Source organism: Zootoca vivipara, chromosome 7, assembly GCF_963506605.1.
Source record: "Zootoca vivipara chromosome 7, rZooViv1.1, whole genome shotgun sequence".
In the NCBI taxonomy this organism is placed as follows: Eukaryota; Metazoa; Chordata; class Lepidosauria; order Squamata; family Lacertidae; genus Zootoca; species Zootoca vivipara.
The window spans coordinates 53,426,806-53,444,316 of NC_083282.1; the positions used below are offsets into that span (position 1 = coordinate 53,426,806).

The window sequence follows — 17,511 nt, forward strand, 5'->3', positions numbered from 1 at the left end:
CCCTAGAGCTGCATTAAATGTCTGAGCGTTGATGCTCATGTTCACGAAGCAGACGCGCTGTGTGCTGTTCCAGCAGCAGCTGGGTAGAGAAGAGCAATTGGTTTTGAACAGCTTTTAGCTCCAGGGGAGATTTGGTTGAGTGGCTCCTCTGTGCAGCAAGTTTGTTTGCGCTGGAAGATGTCCCCTAGGACAGCCTCTTGCCCAAGCGCAGATTACAGAACAATTTGCACGTCTCCCATCTATCTACTTGGCATCACTTAGCCGAAGCGGTCACAGGCGAAAGCTGTTAACTCCATGCAGAGCTGGTAAATGAGCCTGCTGAAGCTGCCTAGTGCTGGAACAGCTGGAGATCTCCCATGCCTAGTGCCTAAGACAAACTTGCAAGGATGGGTCTCGGGTTGGAGAAAGAAGTCAAGCTAAGGAGAAAGCTCTTATTTATGCCAGGGCAGCGAGTGGCTTGGGGTAGAGCAGAAGGATGGCCGGCAAGCTGACTGCATCAGTGTCTTGGGTCACTTCTTTTGTATAGCTTGTAGGAAGCAGCAACTGTGTGGTCGTCCTTGGAAAAATTATGAAGGAAATCAGCTTGTCCGAATCGAATTGTTAAAAGTGGATTACGTTAGCAAGGCAGAAATCAAGAAAGCGTTCTTTTATTCTCAACAGATTGAGGTTGAATCCTGACAAGACAGAAGTACGTTTTTTGGGGGAAAGGAGGCGGGTGGGTGTGGAGGACTCCCTAGTCCTGAATGGAGTAACTCTGCCCCTGAAGGACCAGGTGCGCAGCCTGGGAGTCATTCTGGACTCGCAGCTGTCCATGAAGGTGCAGGTCACTTTTGTGTTCAGGGCAGCTGCTTACCAATTTCATCTGCCTCGCCAGAGTGGTGCATGCTCTGGTTATCTCCTGCTTGGACTACTGCAATGCGCTCTATGTGGGGCTATCTTTGAAGGTGACCCAGAAACTACAACTAATCCAGAATGCGGCAGCTAGACTGGTGACTGGGAGCGGCTGCCGAGACCACATAACACCAGTCTTGATAGACCAACATTGGATCCCAGTAAGTTTCAGAGCACAATTCAAAGTGTTGGTGCTGACCTTTAAAGCGCCAAATGGCCTCGGTCCAGTATACCTGAAGGAGCGTCTCCACCCCCATCGTTCTGCCCGGACACTGAGGTCCACGCTGAAGGCTTTCTGGTGGTTCCCTCGCTGCGAGAAGCCAAGTTACAGAGAACCAGGCAGAGGGCCTTCTTGGTTGTGGCACCAGTCCCGTGGAACGCCTTCCCACTAGATGTCAAAGAGAAAAACAGCTACCAGATTTTTAGAAGACATCTGAAGGCAGCCCTGTTTAGGGAAGCTTTTAATGTTTGATGGATTACTGTATTTTAATATTTTGTTGGAAGCCACCCAGAGTGGCTGGGGAAGCCCAGCCAGATGGACGGGGTATAAATAATAAATTGTTGTTGTAACAGGCCAGTTTTCTTAGAGGAACAAGTCAAGCAAGCTGTATTTTTAGATGCATTTGGTTCTTTTCAGTCTTATTTCCTTCACCCAGGAAAGAAGGCAAGAGTGCCAGTTTTAAAAAATGCTTTATTGCAGTATGGTAAAATATCAGTAAGGTACAATTTCCTTAACAGGAGGGTTTCGAGTGACAGTGACTATCTCATATTGACAAACTTTATTCAAAGCTCTAATATATAGTTGGGTGGATGTATCTATAAAATACATTCCTCTTGTCTTCAAACTTGTTCCAATAGACTTATTTATCAGAAATGCTGATAGCACATTAATTATGACTAATCGGCGTAAGCACAATGAGGGAAAAGAAAAGGCAAAAACATAGTAAAAGAGAGGCTTTTTCCTGTTGGCCAAGGTGACAAGGTCTCCAGTGGTGTTTTAGGTAGCATCAGTTCATGTTTCTTTTTCCAGCTGGAGGGTCGAATAATGAAATGCCACTAGAATTCAAAAGACAAAGTTTGCTCCCATTGCTACAGTTCCCCCACACCAAAGGTTTCTAAAGTCTCTCATAAAAGCAGCATTTAGGAAAAACACATACACACCTTTTTCCTGAACAAAACACACAAGAACAATACAACTCTCTCGTCCAGTGCAGTCTGCAGCTCATTATATTGTAAACTCTTTAGGGGAAAGAGATCACTCTTAACCCCCTTATTACTTGCTCAGAATATATTCCGTCTAGCTGGACTTCCTTCTCCTCCATCACCCACCCCTTGCATGTAGCTCTCCTGCCCTTTTGTATTTCTTTTTTGGCAGTGAAGACAGGAGGGATTTGTACATACAAGTATAGCAGCACTTGTTGGGTGTACTCTGATTGGGAATGACCTTGACACTATCAAAGTAAGCAGCCCAGAGGCATGAAGGAGGACGAGGAAGGACATTAAGGCACTCTGTTATATGGCAAAAGGGATGAATCAGGACAACATACCCTACTGAGCTGATCGTGCTCTGTGGCTTTGTAAGGTTTGATCCTTACAATAAATAAAAGTAACTCTGGTCTCACAGGAGTAAGAGAAGGCAACTGGTGCAGCAAGTAGAAATTCCCCCCTTGGGTATCTAGTGAAGAGGGGATTCTCCCCAACCCCCAATGTTTCATATGGAAAGCAGCACTTGACAAGCACCTACAAAAAGCGAGCCAAAACCCACTGATTTGTCCTGAACGGGCTAAAAGACTCTGAAGGGTTAATGGATTGTGCTGCTATTAATAATCAAAGGAGAGCTAAGACTTCCTTGGGACTGGTAAAGAGATTCCAGTTCTGGACTTTAAATATAGCCTGGTCTCTCTCTCTCCCAGGTGCCCACACATGGCTGCATGAGCAGAGCGGCTTCAGCCAAGGACGTCTCAGGTCCATGTTTCAACTTCCTCATGTTAAGGTGAAGGCGGTCTATATAACAAAAGTGCGTTTTCTCTCTCGACACACATGCAACAGGCATGCAGCAAAGATTGGGACAAAACAGCAGTGATCAGCAGCGCGTCCTCCAACAAAGCAAACCCAAACTGAAGAACTTTTGAACTGACGCTAAGCTCACCTATCCTTCCCGAGTGCAAGCATGGCTCAAAACACCACAGGAAGGTCCCCCGATCCTTTGAAAAACCAGGCTAGCAAGGCAGAAACAGTCCAACTGCAAGGGGCCTGTTCCCTTTTGGAGTCCCTCCCACGCCATTCCTCCAAGACCCAAAGGTTATGCTCATGGGGTCATTTTCTCCCACTCCCCTTCTTCTTCAGTGATCACATTGCACAGGCAGAATGTTCCGGGAGGCTTCTTTTCCTGCGTTAAGTTCTACTTGCTGGGAGCTGGGTGATTAGAGGGAGGGGCTGGTCACAGGTTGATGTCTGTGACATCCGTAGGTGTGCTGGTCAGGCTGACATCCTGGCTGTCAGGGTAAGCGGCATCCTTGGAGGGGCTGTACTCTTGCCGAGTCTGTGAGGTCTGTTTCAGGTTCTCTGCTAAGGCAACCTCAATCTGCTCCTGACAAGCTTTCAGGCAGTCCTGGGAAAGAGAAGAGGAAGGGAGTGCTGTTCATTTCCATTTAAATTTTCACTGCAGCAATAACAGAGCTCCTTCAAACGTCTATGCTTTGGTTGGTTCTGAGGAAAGGCTTTTCACTCCAGGGAAGGAGCACATTCACAGTGAATTCCTTCTTCAAGCTTATGCAAAGGGGTTTGCGGGGCAACTAGCATCCTAGTAGAGTTCTGATTATTCTATTATTCTCAGATATGTATGAATGGGAAGGTCTTATAAAGTAGGGTTAAAAATACCTTTTCCTTGTTCTGTATCCTAAGCCTGAAACCAGGCTCAAGCATTCTATATAGGTGACCAGTACCTGATGGCAGAGACTATGCCTCTACTTGAAAAAAATAGTGTTTTGATATGAATTCCAGCAGGTTAAATTACCCTACAGTTGTGCCTCCACACATCTAGCAAATATTGAGTCTGAATGTGGCTTCTCTGAGTCCCTTGGAGCCTTTTGAAAATATTTATTAAAAAATTCAATGGCAATAGTCTCAAGTCTGCAGTTCTCAAGACTACGATGCCCGTTAGATCAGACCAAAGGCTCATCGAGATCTCACAGTAGCCAACATGGTGCATTTGGGAAGCCTGCAAGCAGGACGGGAGAGCAACATCATAGCTGTAACTCTGAGACATGCAACCTCTTTTGTTTCTCCACATTGCAAAATTTAATACGCCTCTACCCTGCTCCTCCTTACTTGCCTTTTTTTCTAACCATAAAAGACCTCAAATGTTGTAATTTTTCCTCACTTAGCGAGTTGCCCTTTTCTGAACATTCTCCAGCTCTATGATACCCTTTTTGAGATGTGGCCACCAGAACTGAATATAGCAGTCCAAGTGCGGTGACAACATGTGTTTGTGTAACACTTTTATGATATTGGCAGTTTGTCAGTCCTTTTTTCTAGTGCCCCCTAATACAGATTTTTCCCCTTTTAGAGCTTCTGTATGCTTGGGGTCAACATTTTACTCAACCAAAATCTTGTTCCCGGTCGGTCACCACCACTTCACGCCTTACAAACTTCTATGTGAAGTCAGCATTTGCCCTAGTGATTATCATTGCTTTTTCTGCTCAGGGCTTGCAAAGTTGTGCTAATCAGCTGATTGCTGGCACTTGGGAAGTCCTGTGCAAGGGGATTTGCAAGCTCTGCATCCAGTGCTTCCCAAGAAACAATAATCAGCTGATAGTCAGTGAGAGGGAAATGCTGTCCACTTTTTTTACCTTTGTGGTTTGATTTCAAACTGCGCAGTCAAAAAGGGAATCACCAGGTGTCATTGTGACATCAGTTGATTGACAAGTGCATTACCCCACCCACCTGTCAAACTTGGCTCATGGGGGGGCTTGGCATGGAGATAAAGATCTGGCCCACTGGCCAGACCCAATTCCCCAACCCTATCCTACAGAGTGATCCAATTTAGTGTGTTTATTTTACTTATATTTATTATGCAAAGCTAAAAACTTCAAAACTGCCAAGCTTGCCTCTTACTTATTTGCAACTGGCACCCATCCTTGTGACTAAGGAATTTAGAAAATGGAAACATTTCCATGGACAAGTAAGGCATTGCAAAAAAAATTCCCTCCCCAAACAACTGATTGCTGTACTAAGTACCTGAAAGATGTAGGGTTTCAACCCTAGCTACTCCACACATGCAATATGTTCAGCCCCCCCATTCACCCACTCCCTAACCATGCAAAGCTTCCATTATAATCTATAAACCTGTCTTAGAATATAAGCCCAAGACCCTTTTAGAACAGTGGTTCTCAATTGGTTGGTCCATGGAACGTACTTGTCAATTGTCCGGGATATCTTCTGACTCTCATGTGGGTCAGAAGACATGTGTCCTGTTCCCCCCCCCCCCACATAAACAAAAACTACCACAGAAATATCAAAATTTTCAAACGTAGGGGGTCCATGGCATGGCTTTTGGAAAACGGGGTCTGCACTACTTAGCTAATTGGGAACCACTGTTCTAGAACTTTCTTTGAAGGCTAATTGCTTTTACGTCATAGCACTAGAAAGTATTCAGCAGCACATTGAACCCCACCCCACTTTGAATGCACTAGCCTGCATGTGACTGAGAATGCTACTGCCAAGGCAATTGCGTTAATGCAAGGGGGAATCTTGCCCTTATGCTTGGGAGGAGCTGCATACAGCAACGATTTGAGATGAGGAAACCCCTCTTGTTTTGCAATGAGTCACGGTGGTGAGCCCCAATGGACCCTATCGCTGCTGCACCACCTCCTCTAAAGGCCAGGGTTCGCCCTCTTGCCCCAGCTTACAAGAAACCTGACATTTTGCACTGCAGAGCATCGGGGGTTCTGATTGGATCCCCAGCCAGCTCCCCGAGGCTGGGTCCGTTTGCAGGATCCTGCCACATACATAATCTTGCAAAGAATCCACGTTTAGTTCTTAGAAATTGACAGAGGATGTGGCAAGTAAAAATAGCAACACCCAACACTCCTTCCCCAAGACAGTTCCAGTAACTGTGGCCTCTAAAACCTCCACCCAACAGAAGCCAGGGCTCAGCAAAGGCCATTCTAAATTTATTGGCCAGTTTGTGGGTGCAAGGGAAGGAACGCTATGAAAGGAGGAGGATTGATTAAAGGAATTCAGAAGCACTTGTAAGGGTTTGTGCATGGGAACCAAAAGCTGCTTTTTTTGTGAATTGAACCTTGCAAGTCTGTTTTGCAGAGGGGATTCCAGCACTGTTCAGAAACAGAGGGACTTTTAAGAGCGGTAGAACGCATGTGTTGTATGAAGAAAACCCCAAATTGAATTTCCAGTTTCTTCAGGGCGGTCTTGTACCTTGGAGAGGTGCTACTGCTCAGTGGAGAACAAGGCAGCTAATATCTTTGGCGCCCCAGATAATGCTATCCCTAACCACTGGCCATGTGAATGAGAGCTGAAGGCCAGAAACATATGGAGGGCCATCGGGTTAGCACTGATGAACCGATGGAAGGCATCCTTCTAAAGAACTTGTGACCTTGCAATGTGGCTATGATGAACCAGTGCTGTACTGTATGTCTACAGGAACAGCATGGCCTATTGCCAGGCATAAATATTCAAACTGACCCTCCAAAGCATGTTTCTGAGCTTCTGGAAGTGTCTGGTGAGTTGCAGGCAAGAGATGCCAGCACAAGACATGGGGCAACTCGGGGATGGAGAGTGGGAAGTAACATGCTAGTTAATGTGATGTAACACCAATGAACAAAGCAATTCGTATCTAAATATCTTTATCCTCAGCTAACCCTGAAAAGCAATTAATGAAATGGATGAAACTGACATATTGATAAGAAAGGAAAGCATGCAGGTGTGGGGAAGATATAGGAGGCATAAGATAAGTTCAGATCACACAAGTACTATTCTGCATCCTTTTCGTTTGTGAGCCGGTCTCCACTACCCTCAATCTCACACTTAACTTTCTTTGACACTGAGGACTAGAAACATGAGAACAAAAACTCAAGTCTTGGGATTTTAAAAGTTGTGCCGGGTGATGTGGCTTGCAACAGACAGATACCCCAAACAGGAAGATTGAATAGCTATGGACAGTATGTACAAAGTCCCAGACTAGCAACCTAAACTCATGTTCTGAAGTAGATGCAGAGGGCATGTTCTCCTGACTCCAAGTAAAAATCAAGCAAAACTGGAATGCAGCAGAAATCAAAGATTACGACTGAAGATGTTATCTAGCCTTGAGGATGCATGTTCACTATGGAAGATGAACTGGCAGAGAAGAAAATAGGTACTATCTGGGTCACTGGAACCTGCACAGTAACCAACAGCTCAAGAGGTAACCAGCAAAACAACCAAACCATGAACCCTTTGACTGATATTAGCCAAACTTCTTGGTGGGCTCCAAGCACAGCATCTTAACTGGACTGGTACCTTTGGAGGCAAAACATCATGGAAGCATCTATTAAAATGAAGCAGGCCTAATACAAATACCAGAAAGCCTACCCAGATTTTAGTGATGTATGCTTATTTAATATGAAGTAGCATTTTCACCTCAAGAGGGCCAACCAAGTGAGAACAGTCACAGTTTGAAGCCCCTACCCACTGAACCTTCAGCAAAAGCCTGTTACGCATGGAAGGTGAGATGGCAGGGGACACCACAGTGGCATCTTCACCCCGAGCTTGCCTTCTAATTAACTTCAAAAAGACACAAAGAGCGGAAGAGCAGCCAAAAGGAACTGGGCAAGGGAAAGACCCAACCAGCAAGATAAGCTCAGCGTTCCAACGTAGGCTAGGCCCAAGCTTCTTTGTGGCACCAAGCCCTGGCTACTTTTAGTGCTTCTAATCTGCTCTTTATGGGTCACTTTTGTAATCCTCTCCTCACCTCCCACCTGTTCTCTGCTGTCTTCGATCAACTGTGCTCACAGGACCAGCATTCAAACTCCGCCTCATTCACAGCAGCAGCTTGCAAGCAGCTGACTGCGGGCAATTCAGAGACTAGGGCAAGAAGCCAAAGAAAACCCAGCAAGAGACAAGTTTCTGCTCCACGACTGTCAAGCGGTGACGGCTGGATTTGCGGGAGGGGTCCAATCCCAGAGCCTTTGCTCCGCGCCTTTCAGCTTTTGCCAGGTAGCGGAAGACATGAAAAGCCCAGCTTCCCCCTCCTCTCTGATGCCCCTCTGGCACCCAGGGAGGGCCCTGGAATTTTGCTTGAAATGAACTTCTTTGGACTCCATACTTGCCCCTGACAGGAATCTGACACCATGCCACATGGACAGATGCTAAGCTGGTTCTATTCCTTCCCCATTGGCCAGCCCAATCCCTAACACCTGTCCGTTCAGGTGAATGGCTGTTTTTCAAAGGCCTCCTGTGTACCCGGGACAAAGAGGAGCAATTGATCTGGGACCTCATGCAAGCCATCGGTGGGAGAGCCACCTGCATCATGCAGCCATCACACATTCAGCAGCGGGCCAGGAGCTGGCACGGCACATTTGGGAAACGTGGCTGGGCTTTAGAGAAACCTGCGCTGGCTCTGGACCAAGAAGTGAACACTAGCTTGGGAATCAGGAGGGAAGGGAAGGATAGAGAGGAAAGCCTGCCAACCATGCAGCCTTTGCATTGAGTAGGCGAAGAAAGCCAATGGTGTCTTCCGTTTCTGGAGGATGCAGCCCTTCCGCATCAGACTGGAGTTTAAGAAAGAATGGGCTCTTCTCAATGGATACCCGGACATGATGAAATAAGCTGTTCCGTGCAGAATCTCATGCCAAGTTAAGTAATTAGTCTCCAAGTTGCTGAAAAAAGGTTCATTGTCCTTGACGTCACAAGCTGGAATGGCTGCTCTTACAGCAGGGGTGGGGTGGGGAAGAAAGGCAGCCCTCCAGACCTCTCTGCCAGGTCCTTAGGAGTTTCCTCAGGCCACACCCCTAGCTGGCCCTGCTTTGTATCCTGAGCATTTGCAGGAGTGCATCCTTTAATAATACTTCCTGGTTGTCTGGATGGAGGATAAAGAGGGCTACAAATGTTTGTAGACTATAGCTTGCAGTACAAAAGTGAAATTTACATTCGGTTCCCCACCCATTTTGCCTCTGGCCAGGGCCAGCGCTTCTATGTGGCCCCTGAAAGGCTGTCTATAAAGGGAACACAGCCCTCTGGCTGAAAAAGTTTCCCCACTCTGTCTAATGGGATAACACAGGTTATGGAACTGCCCTCGTGCCACTTCTGGGCTGCCCAGATTTCTCCTTCCCAGGGCAGTCTGAAACCGGTCGGGCGCCCTGGCACGGAGATCGCTCCGGCGCCCCCGCCCTGGTGGGCGGGCGCAGTGCCCTACTGCCGGCCCGGCGCCACCGACACTACCCCTAGAGCCGGGCCTGCTCCTTCCACTGCAACTTTTCACGCTGTATCCATCCAAGGGGGACTGACACATTCCCAAGGGGGAATGTCACAATACATGATACAATAGGGGTTTTCAGACATCTCTCTCTCTCTCCCCTTCCATGCACTAAGTGAGTGAATGAGTGAAAGGAGGACCTGCATCTGCTAGCCCTGTTCCCACCGACCATGCCCTTCTGGTGCCTGCATGTAATAATAAGAGCCCTCCACATGTACAGCTGTGAATTTCTATGGAAAAAGAAATAGCGTATCTGCTAAAACCAATTTTGTTGACATATATTTTAATTTGTTTTAGTGTAACTTTAATTACGGTTCTAAGTACTTAAATACCTGTTTTGACATTGTATTTTATCAACAATTTCCACGTTTTTGTTTTTGGTAAACCGCGAGGGGGGTTCTATTTACAATCAAATGAATTATAAATTTTGCTAATAAGGCACCCTTCTCAGATGAAATGAATGATTTTTATATGGCAAGGGGCCCTGGGGGCTGGTTAAAGATACAATTCTAAGACACACTTACTGCAGAGCAAGGCCAATGAACTAAGGAGGGCCAGCTTCTGCAGAGGATTACACTGTAAGTCACTGGCATGGAGTACGTTAAGGAAATATGCCCCCAAATTGCCTTACCTTGCCACAGACCCTCTTGCTCGATCTTGCATATGTCTGTCCCATTCCCCGTTTTATTTCTCTCTGTTATAATGGGCCCTTCCTGCTTCACAGTGCAGTGCTCAAGATACATGCCCCAGGTGTGCACTTAGGTTATAAAATAAGACAGCAACTTTCAGTCCTGAAGCTTTTCTTCTCAAAAAAGCAGCTACTCCACCAAGATGAACGGAGCAGAGGTTCTCCCCAAACATATGTCTCCTCATGTGCTTTGTACACTTAAAAAAAGAGGTGGCTGCAGCTCAGGAACTTCCTGGACTTAATGCTAGTACTTTTACAATGTATCCTCTAAATATATAAAAGGATGTCATATAGAGGAGGGTGAAAGGTTGTTTTCTGCTGCTCCAGAGAAGCAGACACGGAGCAATGGATTCAAACTACAAGAAAGAAGATTCCACCTAAACATTGGGAAGAACTTCCTGACAGTAAGAGCTGTTCGACAGTGGAATTTGCTGCCAAGAAGTGTGGTGGAGTCTCCTTCTTTGGAGGTCTTTAAGCAGAGGCTTGACAGCCATATGTCAAGAATGCTTTGATGGTGTTTCCTGCTTGGCAGGGGGTTGGACTGGATGGCCCTTGTGGTCTCTTCCAACTCTATGATTCTATTCATTGCTGCAGGTTTTCCTGGCCTTATTAGCTGCCTTGGACATCTAATTAATGTAAAGGTTGGATTGAAATAATCATCATCATATTATTTCATGGCTGTTGTGTGCCTCTAAAACAAAGAGGTCGGCAGGTAGAAGATGCAGCACATTAAGTCCATGCAATACTTTCTGCAGAGATGCCAAATGCCACTTCATAAGTAAAAGCAAGATCTCTGGACTTGGGGCAGATGAAGCCAGAGTAAACTTCCCTTGAGTCAAACAGCAAAATACAGACAGGATCAACTCCCCAGCACCAGAGTCCTGTTTCCCACTGAGCACATACTCACCACCTCTGTGCCAGTAATGCTAGCAAGCAGTTCCGTGAGCTCCTCGCCAGAAAAATCATCGGATGAGGTAGAGAGGCCATGGACTGCTGCTCCAATGCTTCCAGTAGCAATCATGGATGGGGGATACATAGCAAATGTGTAATCTACAAATTCCAGGAGGAAGACGAGAGGGTGTCAGGAGAAAGGGCGACCCCAATTCTTTGCTCACTGCAGCTTCCAGCAAAGGTGTGATGACAGCAGCACCCCACAAGCAAACACATTACCATCAAGGCCTTTCCTGTTGCCCCTGAGAGGTCCTAGGCCTTCGCTTCCCATCATCCAGCTACAGTATCTTAAAAACACGCAATCCATTACACTTACGGAAATAGTTTGCCAACAGAACATTTTGAGCAGGTTTTCCAGGAGTGGCCTGGCCAAGGAACACTTAAGTCCTCTTCAGGCATTTCTCATGTGAAGGAAGAAAGTGAGTTGAGAGGAGCTCCCACCCCCCATTGTGTTGGGGCGTTAACTTCAGATGGACAAATGGATTTTACCATTCTATTTCGTGGGCTTACACATTGCATTCTCATTCAAATCAAACAAAAACAGCACTCTGCAATAGTCTATCAAAGGGAGAGCTAATTATTTTAGTAGCCAAATGCTAGATGCTTCTGTGAGCAGAGTGCTGGGGTGGATGTGTCTTTAATATGCAATGTGGCTTTTTGTGACATATTTCAACTAGGAAACCTTATAAACAATAGTTTGTCTAATATTCATCATCCTTGCCTCTCAGTCATGAGAAACCAAAGAGGTCAAGGGTTCTGGTATCAATGGGAATAAGCTGCGTCTCTCTGAAAAATGACATCCTAAGATGCTACTGATAATTTGTTTAGTATAGCTAGGGATAAAAATCAAGTTCTGTTTCATTTTAGCCCTGTAATTTAACTATGCTCCACCATTCCAGGGAAGGCCACCACATACCTGTAGCACACAATGCAATGAACGTCTGTGCATGCTTCTTCACCAAGTCCACCTTCTGCTGGGGAAGTGAGAGCCGTTGGAGAATATGATCCAAGAAGTCATTGGCTATCACTGACACTAGGTCCCACTTTAGCTTCTCGAGGACTAAAAACTCCCAGTCCTGAATGAAAACACAAGAGAGTGTTAAAACAGAATGGGCCTTTTTGACCAACTTCACACTACAAAACAGTGGTTCAAAAGACACATGATGTATTTCGTAAGACATATCAACAAAAGGTCACAACAGTCAATGATCGGGGATGCAAAGGACCTGCTTTGCTGGGATAGTCCTGTGGAGATAATGTGGAATCTGCTACTATTCATAAAGATAGGAATATATTGAATCCTGTTGCAAGACAGAGATCACACAGTGGCTTGATGTATTAGCCAAAAACTGCAGGCTTCTACAATGCTCCTTTCATAACTTCTGCTCTTAATTAACCACAGAATGCTATGTTGTCCAGACCCAGAACTATGGTTAGTTTAAACAAGCCAGCTTCAGCCACCGTGGTTTTTAGCTGGCTTGTTTGAAAGTAACTGCAGTTAGTATAAACCTCAGTTTGCTGGTCTGGATGACACAACAAACAGGAGTCAAGCAAGAGTGGAGGGCAAACATTTCTGAACTCCCCCTGGCCACATGGCCGGACAGGAGAATGGCCAAACATGAGGCTCACTCTGTCCCATACATGTCATACAGAACTATAGTGAGTGTGACATGAGAATGTGGCCTATTGCTCTCTGCCCTCTTCCGCCCTTTAGTTGGAACTGCAGGCAAGTATGTCTTCTGCTATTGCTCATGGTATGCAGTGACCACTCTCTTCCCCTCTACATACTCTCCTAAGGAATGAATTTACAGGTTTAAGGAGAAAGCAGAGCTATACAACATCCAAACCCACCCATGATTTCCCATCTAAGCACAGAATACAGTCAATTAGACACATCAAAGTGGACTGGTGCACTAGCCCTGTGGAGAGCAAACTTCACTTTTGGCTAACATTCACCAGTCCATGATGCCCACAGAAACTCCGTGATGCAAGGTGTGCATGTGTATTTTAAAATTATTATTATTTTAATTATTATTAAGACCCAACACCTCAGAAGTTCAGGTGCTTTGGGGGTGAGCAGCAAGGAAGCTGCCTTCCCCTTTTGCTTAAAAAGGTATCCCGCTTTTATCGCCTCCTTCCACTTGTAGCAATGCCAGTTCATGGCAGTTTCCAAACTGCTTTAGTTGTAGGAAGAAGCAACCCTGGCAAATGGAAATGGAACAGAGGAGCTACTGCACTTTGCTCAAAACAGCAAACATCCTTTTCCTGAACTTTCCCCTGACACTTCACAGGCTCAGTTTGGGTCACTTAAAAGAAAACAACCGCCAACACAGAACAGAAAGCGGAGCATGCCGGACAGCAGTGATGTTACATAACTACCACTGCAGTTCTTCAGATAGAGACAGGGGACCTGAATGCTTGCATAGCTGTGAATAGAAAGCCCCCACCCCAAACACCCACTTTCTCCCTGAGGGAGAAAAGCCATTTAAGGGAGAAATTGTGGCATTCTGCATGCATGTGTCTCCTCTCCAATTTGCCCTATCAGCATATTTTGTGCCTAAAGCCCAAACTGCATTCTAAACTCAAGAGAGCTGGATCCAAACTGAGTACGTTGCAGTTAGATCCCATTCGCTTCAATGGGAACAAGTCGTGTTGATTTTACTGGGGCCCCAAGGGCAACTAATTTACTCTGGATCAATCCCAGAGCGATTCAAGAGCAGTTTTGCATTTCTTCTGTATCAAAATCCCTGGAGGGGGGAAAATACAGACCTGGGCAACTTATGTAAAATTTGCACATGAACCCTTCTGAATCTTGGACAGGGCTAAACACACAACGTTCTGGAATATACTCGGCGCATGCCTACCCCTGCTTTCTCATCGGTTTTTTTTCTACATCTTTTTCCATGGGACCCTTAGTTTACTTTCAATACCACAACTTCCTCTATAGACATTTCTCAATAGGCAGCCGATGAGCTGCATCAGGCCTCTAAAGCATCTCCAACTGGCTCTCTGGTTCTTGCCTGCCTTCACCACCCATTTTCTTTCTCCCATGTTTCTCTGGAAGCTTGCAGTGGCTGCCACTAGGCCAGCTCCAGCCACCATGTTTCCTACAGCTGCACAATCAGCCACTTGGGAGACATGGTGGCCAGGACTGGGATAGTACTGGTAGCAGCTACCGTAAGCCACAGATATATGGACAGCACTACGTCACAGAGGTGCCTCTTAAATTCTTTGGGTTTAAAATCCTGATTCTGAAGATGTCCCAAAGGCACCCTGACAGTGCAATTTTACACCATGCGTTAATTTATGGAACAGATTCCTTCTTCACATCAAAAACAGCATATCTACACATGACACTAGCAGGGAAAAAAACTGCAGAAAAGGACAACTGTCCCAGATGCAGTTTGCCACCCAACCCACTCAGCAAGGGATAGTGAAACAGGGAGGAAAGGAGTCCATTGTGGAAATAGGAAACTTCAGTTGAATGTGTACTGTTGCCTCTTCTGCAAGAAAGGAAAGCTAAAGGTGCTATAATCCTTGGTGAAAACGGAAACAATTTCAAGCAGTACCCTTCATAGCTTAGGGTAGTGTTAGCACACCCACATTACCAAGTTGAAAAAGAAGTGTGCTTACTGGGTAGCCTTAAGAAACAGAAGCTGTCTGGTTTTTGCAGGCAGATGAATGAAGTGATAGAATCCTGAAGAAGCAGAGTGGACCGTCAGGCTGCAGGCAGAGGGGTGCCATTTTTTAAATGCTCTCCAATGTAAATAATCACCACAAATAAATATTCTGCTCAAATGTATGTGGTGCCTTTATAGATAAAAATACTAGCGTATCAGAGAGAAAACATCCTAAGTTAGCCCTCTCTTAGTCTTATGCTTTGTTCCCTATTTGTAGGAAATGTTATATATCAGGGAGCATTAAAAATGTGACATACACACGTTCTTTGTAACCTGAAGTGGAACCGTTCATTCTACCACTTCATGCCCAGGGAAGTTCATAAAGAGCCAATCAAAGCCCAACAGATTTCTAAAACACTGGGAAAGTTTTGTTGCTCCCCATAGTGATGCCATGGCTTACGGCGCAGGGGTCAGGAAACTTTTTCAGCAGGGGGCCGGTCCACTGTCCCTCAGACCTTGTGGGGGGCCGGACTATATTTTGAAAAAAAAAATGAACGAATTCCTATGCCCCACAAATAACCCAGAGATGCATTTTAAATAAAAAGACACATTCTACTCATGTAAAAACATGCTGCTTCCCGGATCATCCGCGGACCGGATTTAGAAGGTGATTGGTTTGGGCATTAGTTTGGGGACCCCTGGCTTACGATCTTTGGGAAGAAACAGTCTCTGATATCTATGGAGCAGTCCAGAGCATCTTTGAGAGCAAAAATCCCAAGTGCTAGGCACACCTGATGGTTATTGAATGAACTTTGAAAGCAGATCCCATCAAGCCAAAGACCTTGTGACCTGCTGACATGAAATGCTCCTCTGGCCATCTCTGCAGCTAAATGTGCACGCAGCAAATTGGCTGAATGAATGAAGTGCAAGGCAACTTAGATAATAGCCATGGACGGAAACCCAGCTTCCTTCAAGTGGATAAATTCCTTGTTGCATCATTTCCTTCTGCTAAGAATAACTTCATCATGATCTTGAATGCTGAGCGGCTGTCAAGCAGGCATCCTCCTCTTCTGCAAGAGGAAATTGACCTACTGGGAAAGTGAGGCGGCTTTCCTTCCAGGAGCGGCTGAGGAGCTGGCTTGATGCTACATCCTGATAGTCACCAGGATGCAGCCATTGTCCAAACCTTGATGAAGACGCTTTCTCCTTCCTATCCCTGGATCACTCTCACTGCCCCGTTGTGAAAGTAGAGAAGCACGGGGCATTATTAGCACACAGGAGGGAAGTAGCAGATCTTTGCGGTTGTGTAAGTGAAGCATTAACACTCTCAGTCCCAGGGGCAGATGCCACCCAAGCATTACCCAAGGGAGTCACTGACCCTTCCCAGGACTTATGATCTTCCAAGAGCAGAACAGGAATCACTTGAGAGTCCCTTCCTGGAGACCAGAGAGTGTTTCAAGGGCAGGTCTAGGATCAAGGGACAAATTCCCATCGCATTGGTTGTTCACCCACTGGCTTCTAATAATGGAAATCTATGTTGTTTCTGCACTAGGCAACGTACAGCGACTCTGGGTTCATCTTGTGTTAAAGATCCACTTCCTAGCATGTGTGATGCCTTTAAATAGAGAAACCCACCTTTTCTTCTTACTCCCGGAGACAGGCAGCTGTAGCTCACAACCAGAAATATGGCCACAATGCAGACTTTTCCAAAGGGGCAAAGGTGGCCAGTCTCAAAACATTGAAAGCTGCTTCTTTATATCTGATCGACACACTTGGCCTAAGAACATTGCCTAGTCTGGACTCCTAACTGAAGTGGGAGGAAGCTGAGTCAAGAGGAAGCTTCTCATTCCTCTTACAACTATTTTCTTGCTCTATAGTACCCAATGAGCAGAATCTTTGTCTTAGCAGCAATGGTTATACTTGGCTATCTGTTGCTTTTACAACATCCTCCATCTTTACAGGTTCAAAGGAGTATTAACAGCCCAGAGTAGCTGGGGCAACCCTGCCAGGTGGGTGGCATTTATTAATTATTATTATTAATATTATTATTATTAACCAGTCAGATATCAAGATGAATTAGAGACATTCATGAGTGAACAGGAACTGCTTGCATGGCCCATCCCACAAGATTAGGAGCAAAGGTACAGACAAGTATGAAATTTATATTCACAGCAGACCTAGATACCTTTGCTAGAGAAACCTTTGAACATTAACGGGGCAGAACCTCCCCACCCCCATGAATACGTAATACAGGGGTAGCCAACATGGTGCCCTCCAGATGTTCTGTACTACAATACCCATAATCCCTGTTCATCAGCCTTCTGGCTGGGGCAAAACATCTGGAGGGTACTACATTGACTAGCCCCGGTGTATTAAAACCCAGCAATGCTTTCTGTATAAGCAAACCTGCAACCACCTAGCCTGTACCAAAAAGGAAGGCCCATGGAAGCCATGGGGATTCCCCTGCTTGCATCTGCATTAAGAAAAATCCTAACTGCTCTGACATCATATCTCTGTTCTTCTCTGCCCACACATTCTAATTCGTCAGAGACAGGGTCATTCACAGATCATCTCAGCCTCCTTTCAGAAAATTCCAACCAGGTGGTGATTACCAATGTTTGCCTCTATAGGCAACCTTTCTGAAAAAAAACATCTGGCACACTGAGTGACATGCACTGCAGTTAAAAAAGTGGCTGTATATATAAAGCCAGATTTTAAAATATTTAAATCAGATTACAAAAAATTAGCTTCATAAGCCTAGCCCCACAATCTGTGGGTTGGGATGTAGCTGCCACTGTTGCACAAAACATGGCAGACTGAATGCTACTCTGCTAGGGGTCGCCAGGGTAGGGTCCTGAAACTGAGCGTTACAGGGCTGGGATAGGGCTGGA

General features: G+C 45.7%; 1 protein-coding gene across 2 annotated transcripts in view; it reads right to left on the reverse strand.

Annotated features, from left to right (window-relative positions):
• Positions 1-2,069: 2,069 nt before the first annotated feature.
• Positions 2,070-17,511, reverse strand: part of CCND3 (cyclin D3) — an 85,545-nt gene continuing 70,103 nt past the window's right edge. For both annotated transcript variants that reach the window (XM_035121863.2, XM_035121862.2), the window contains 3 exons: positions 11,917-12,076; positions 10,957-11,099; positions 2,070-3,502 (listed from right to left, as the gene is read on the reverse strand). In XM_035121863.2, the coding sequence (XP_034977754.1) occupies positions 3,332-3,502; positions 10,957-11,099; positions 11,917-12,076 (474 nt within the window). In that variant the 3' untranslated portion in view covers positions 2,070-3,331. The remainder of the gene's footprint in view (positions 3,503-10,956; positions 11,100-11,916; positions 12,077-17,511) is intronic.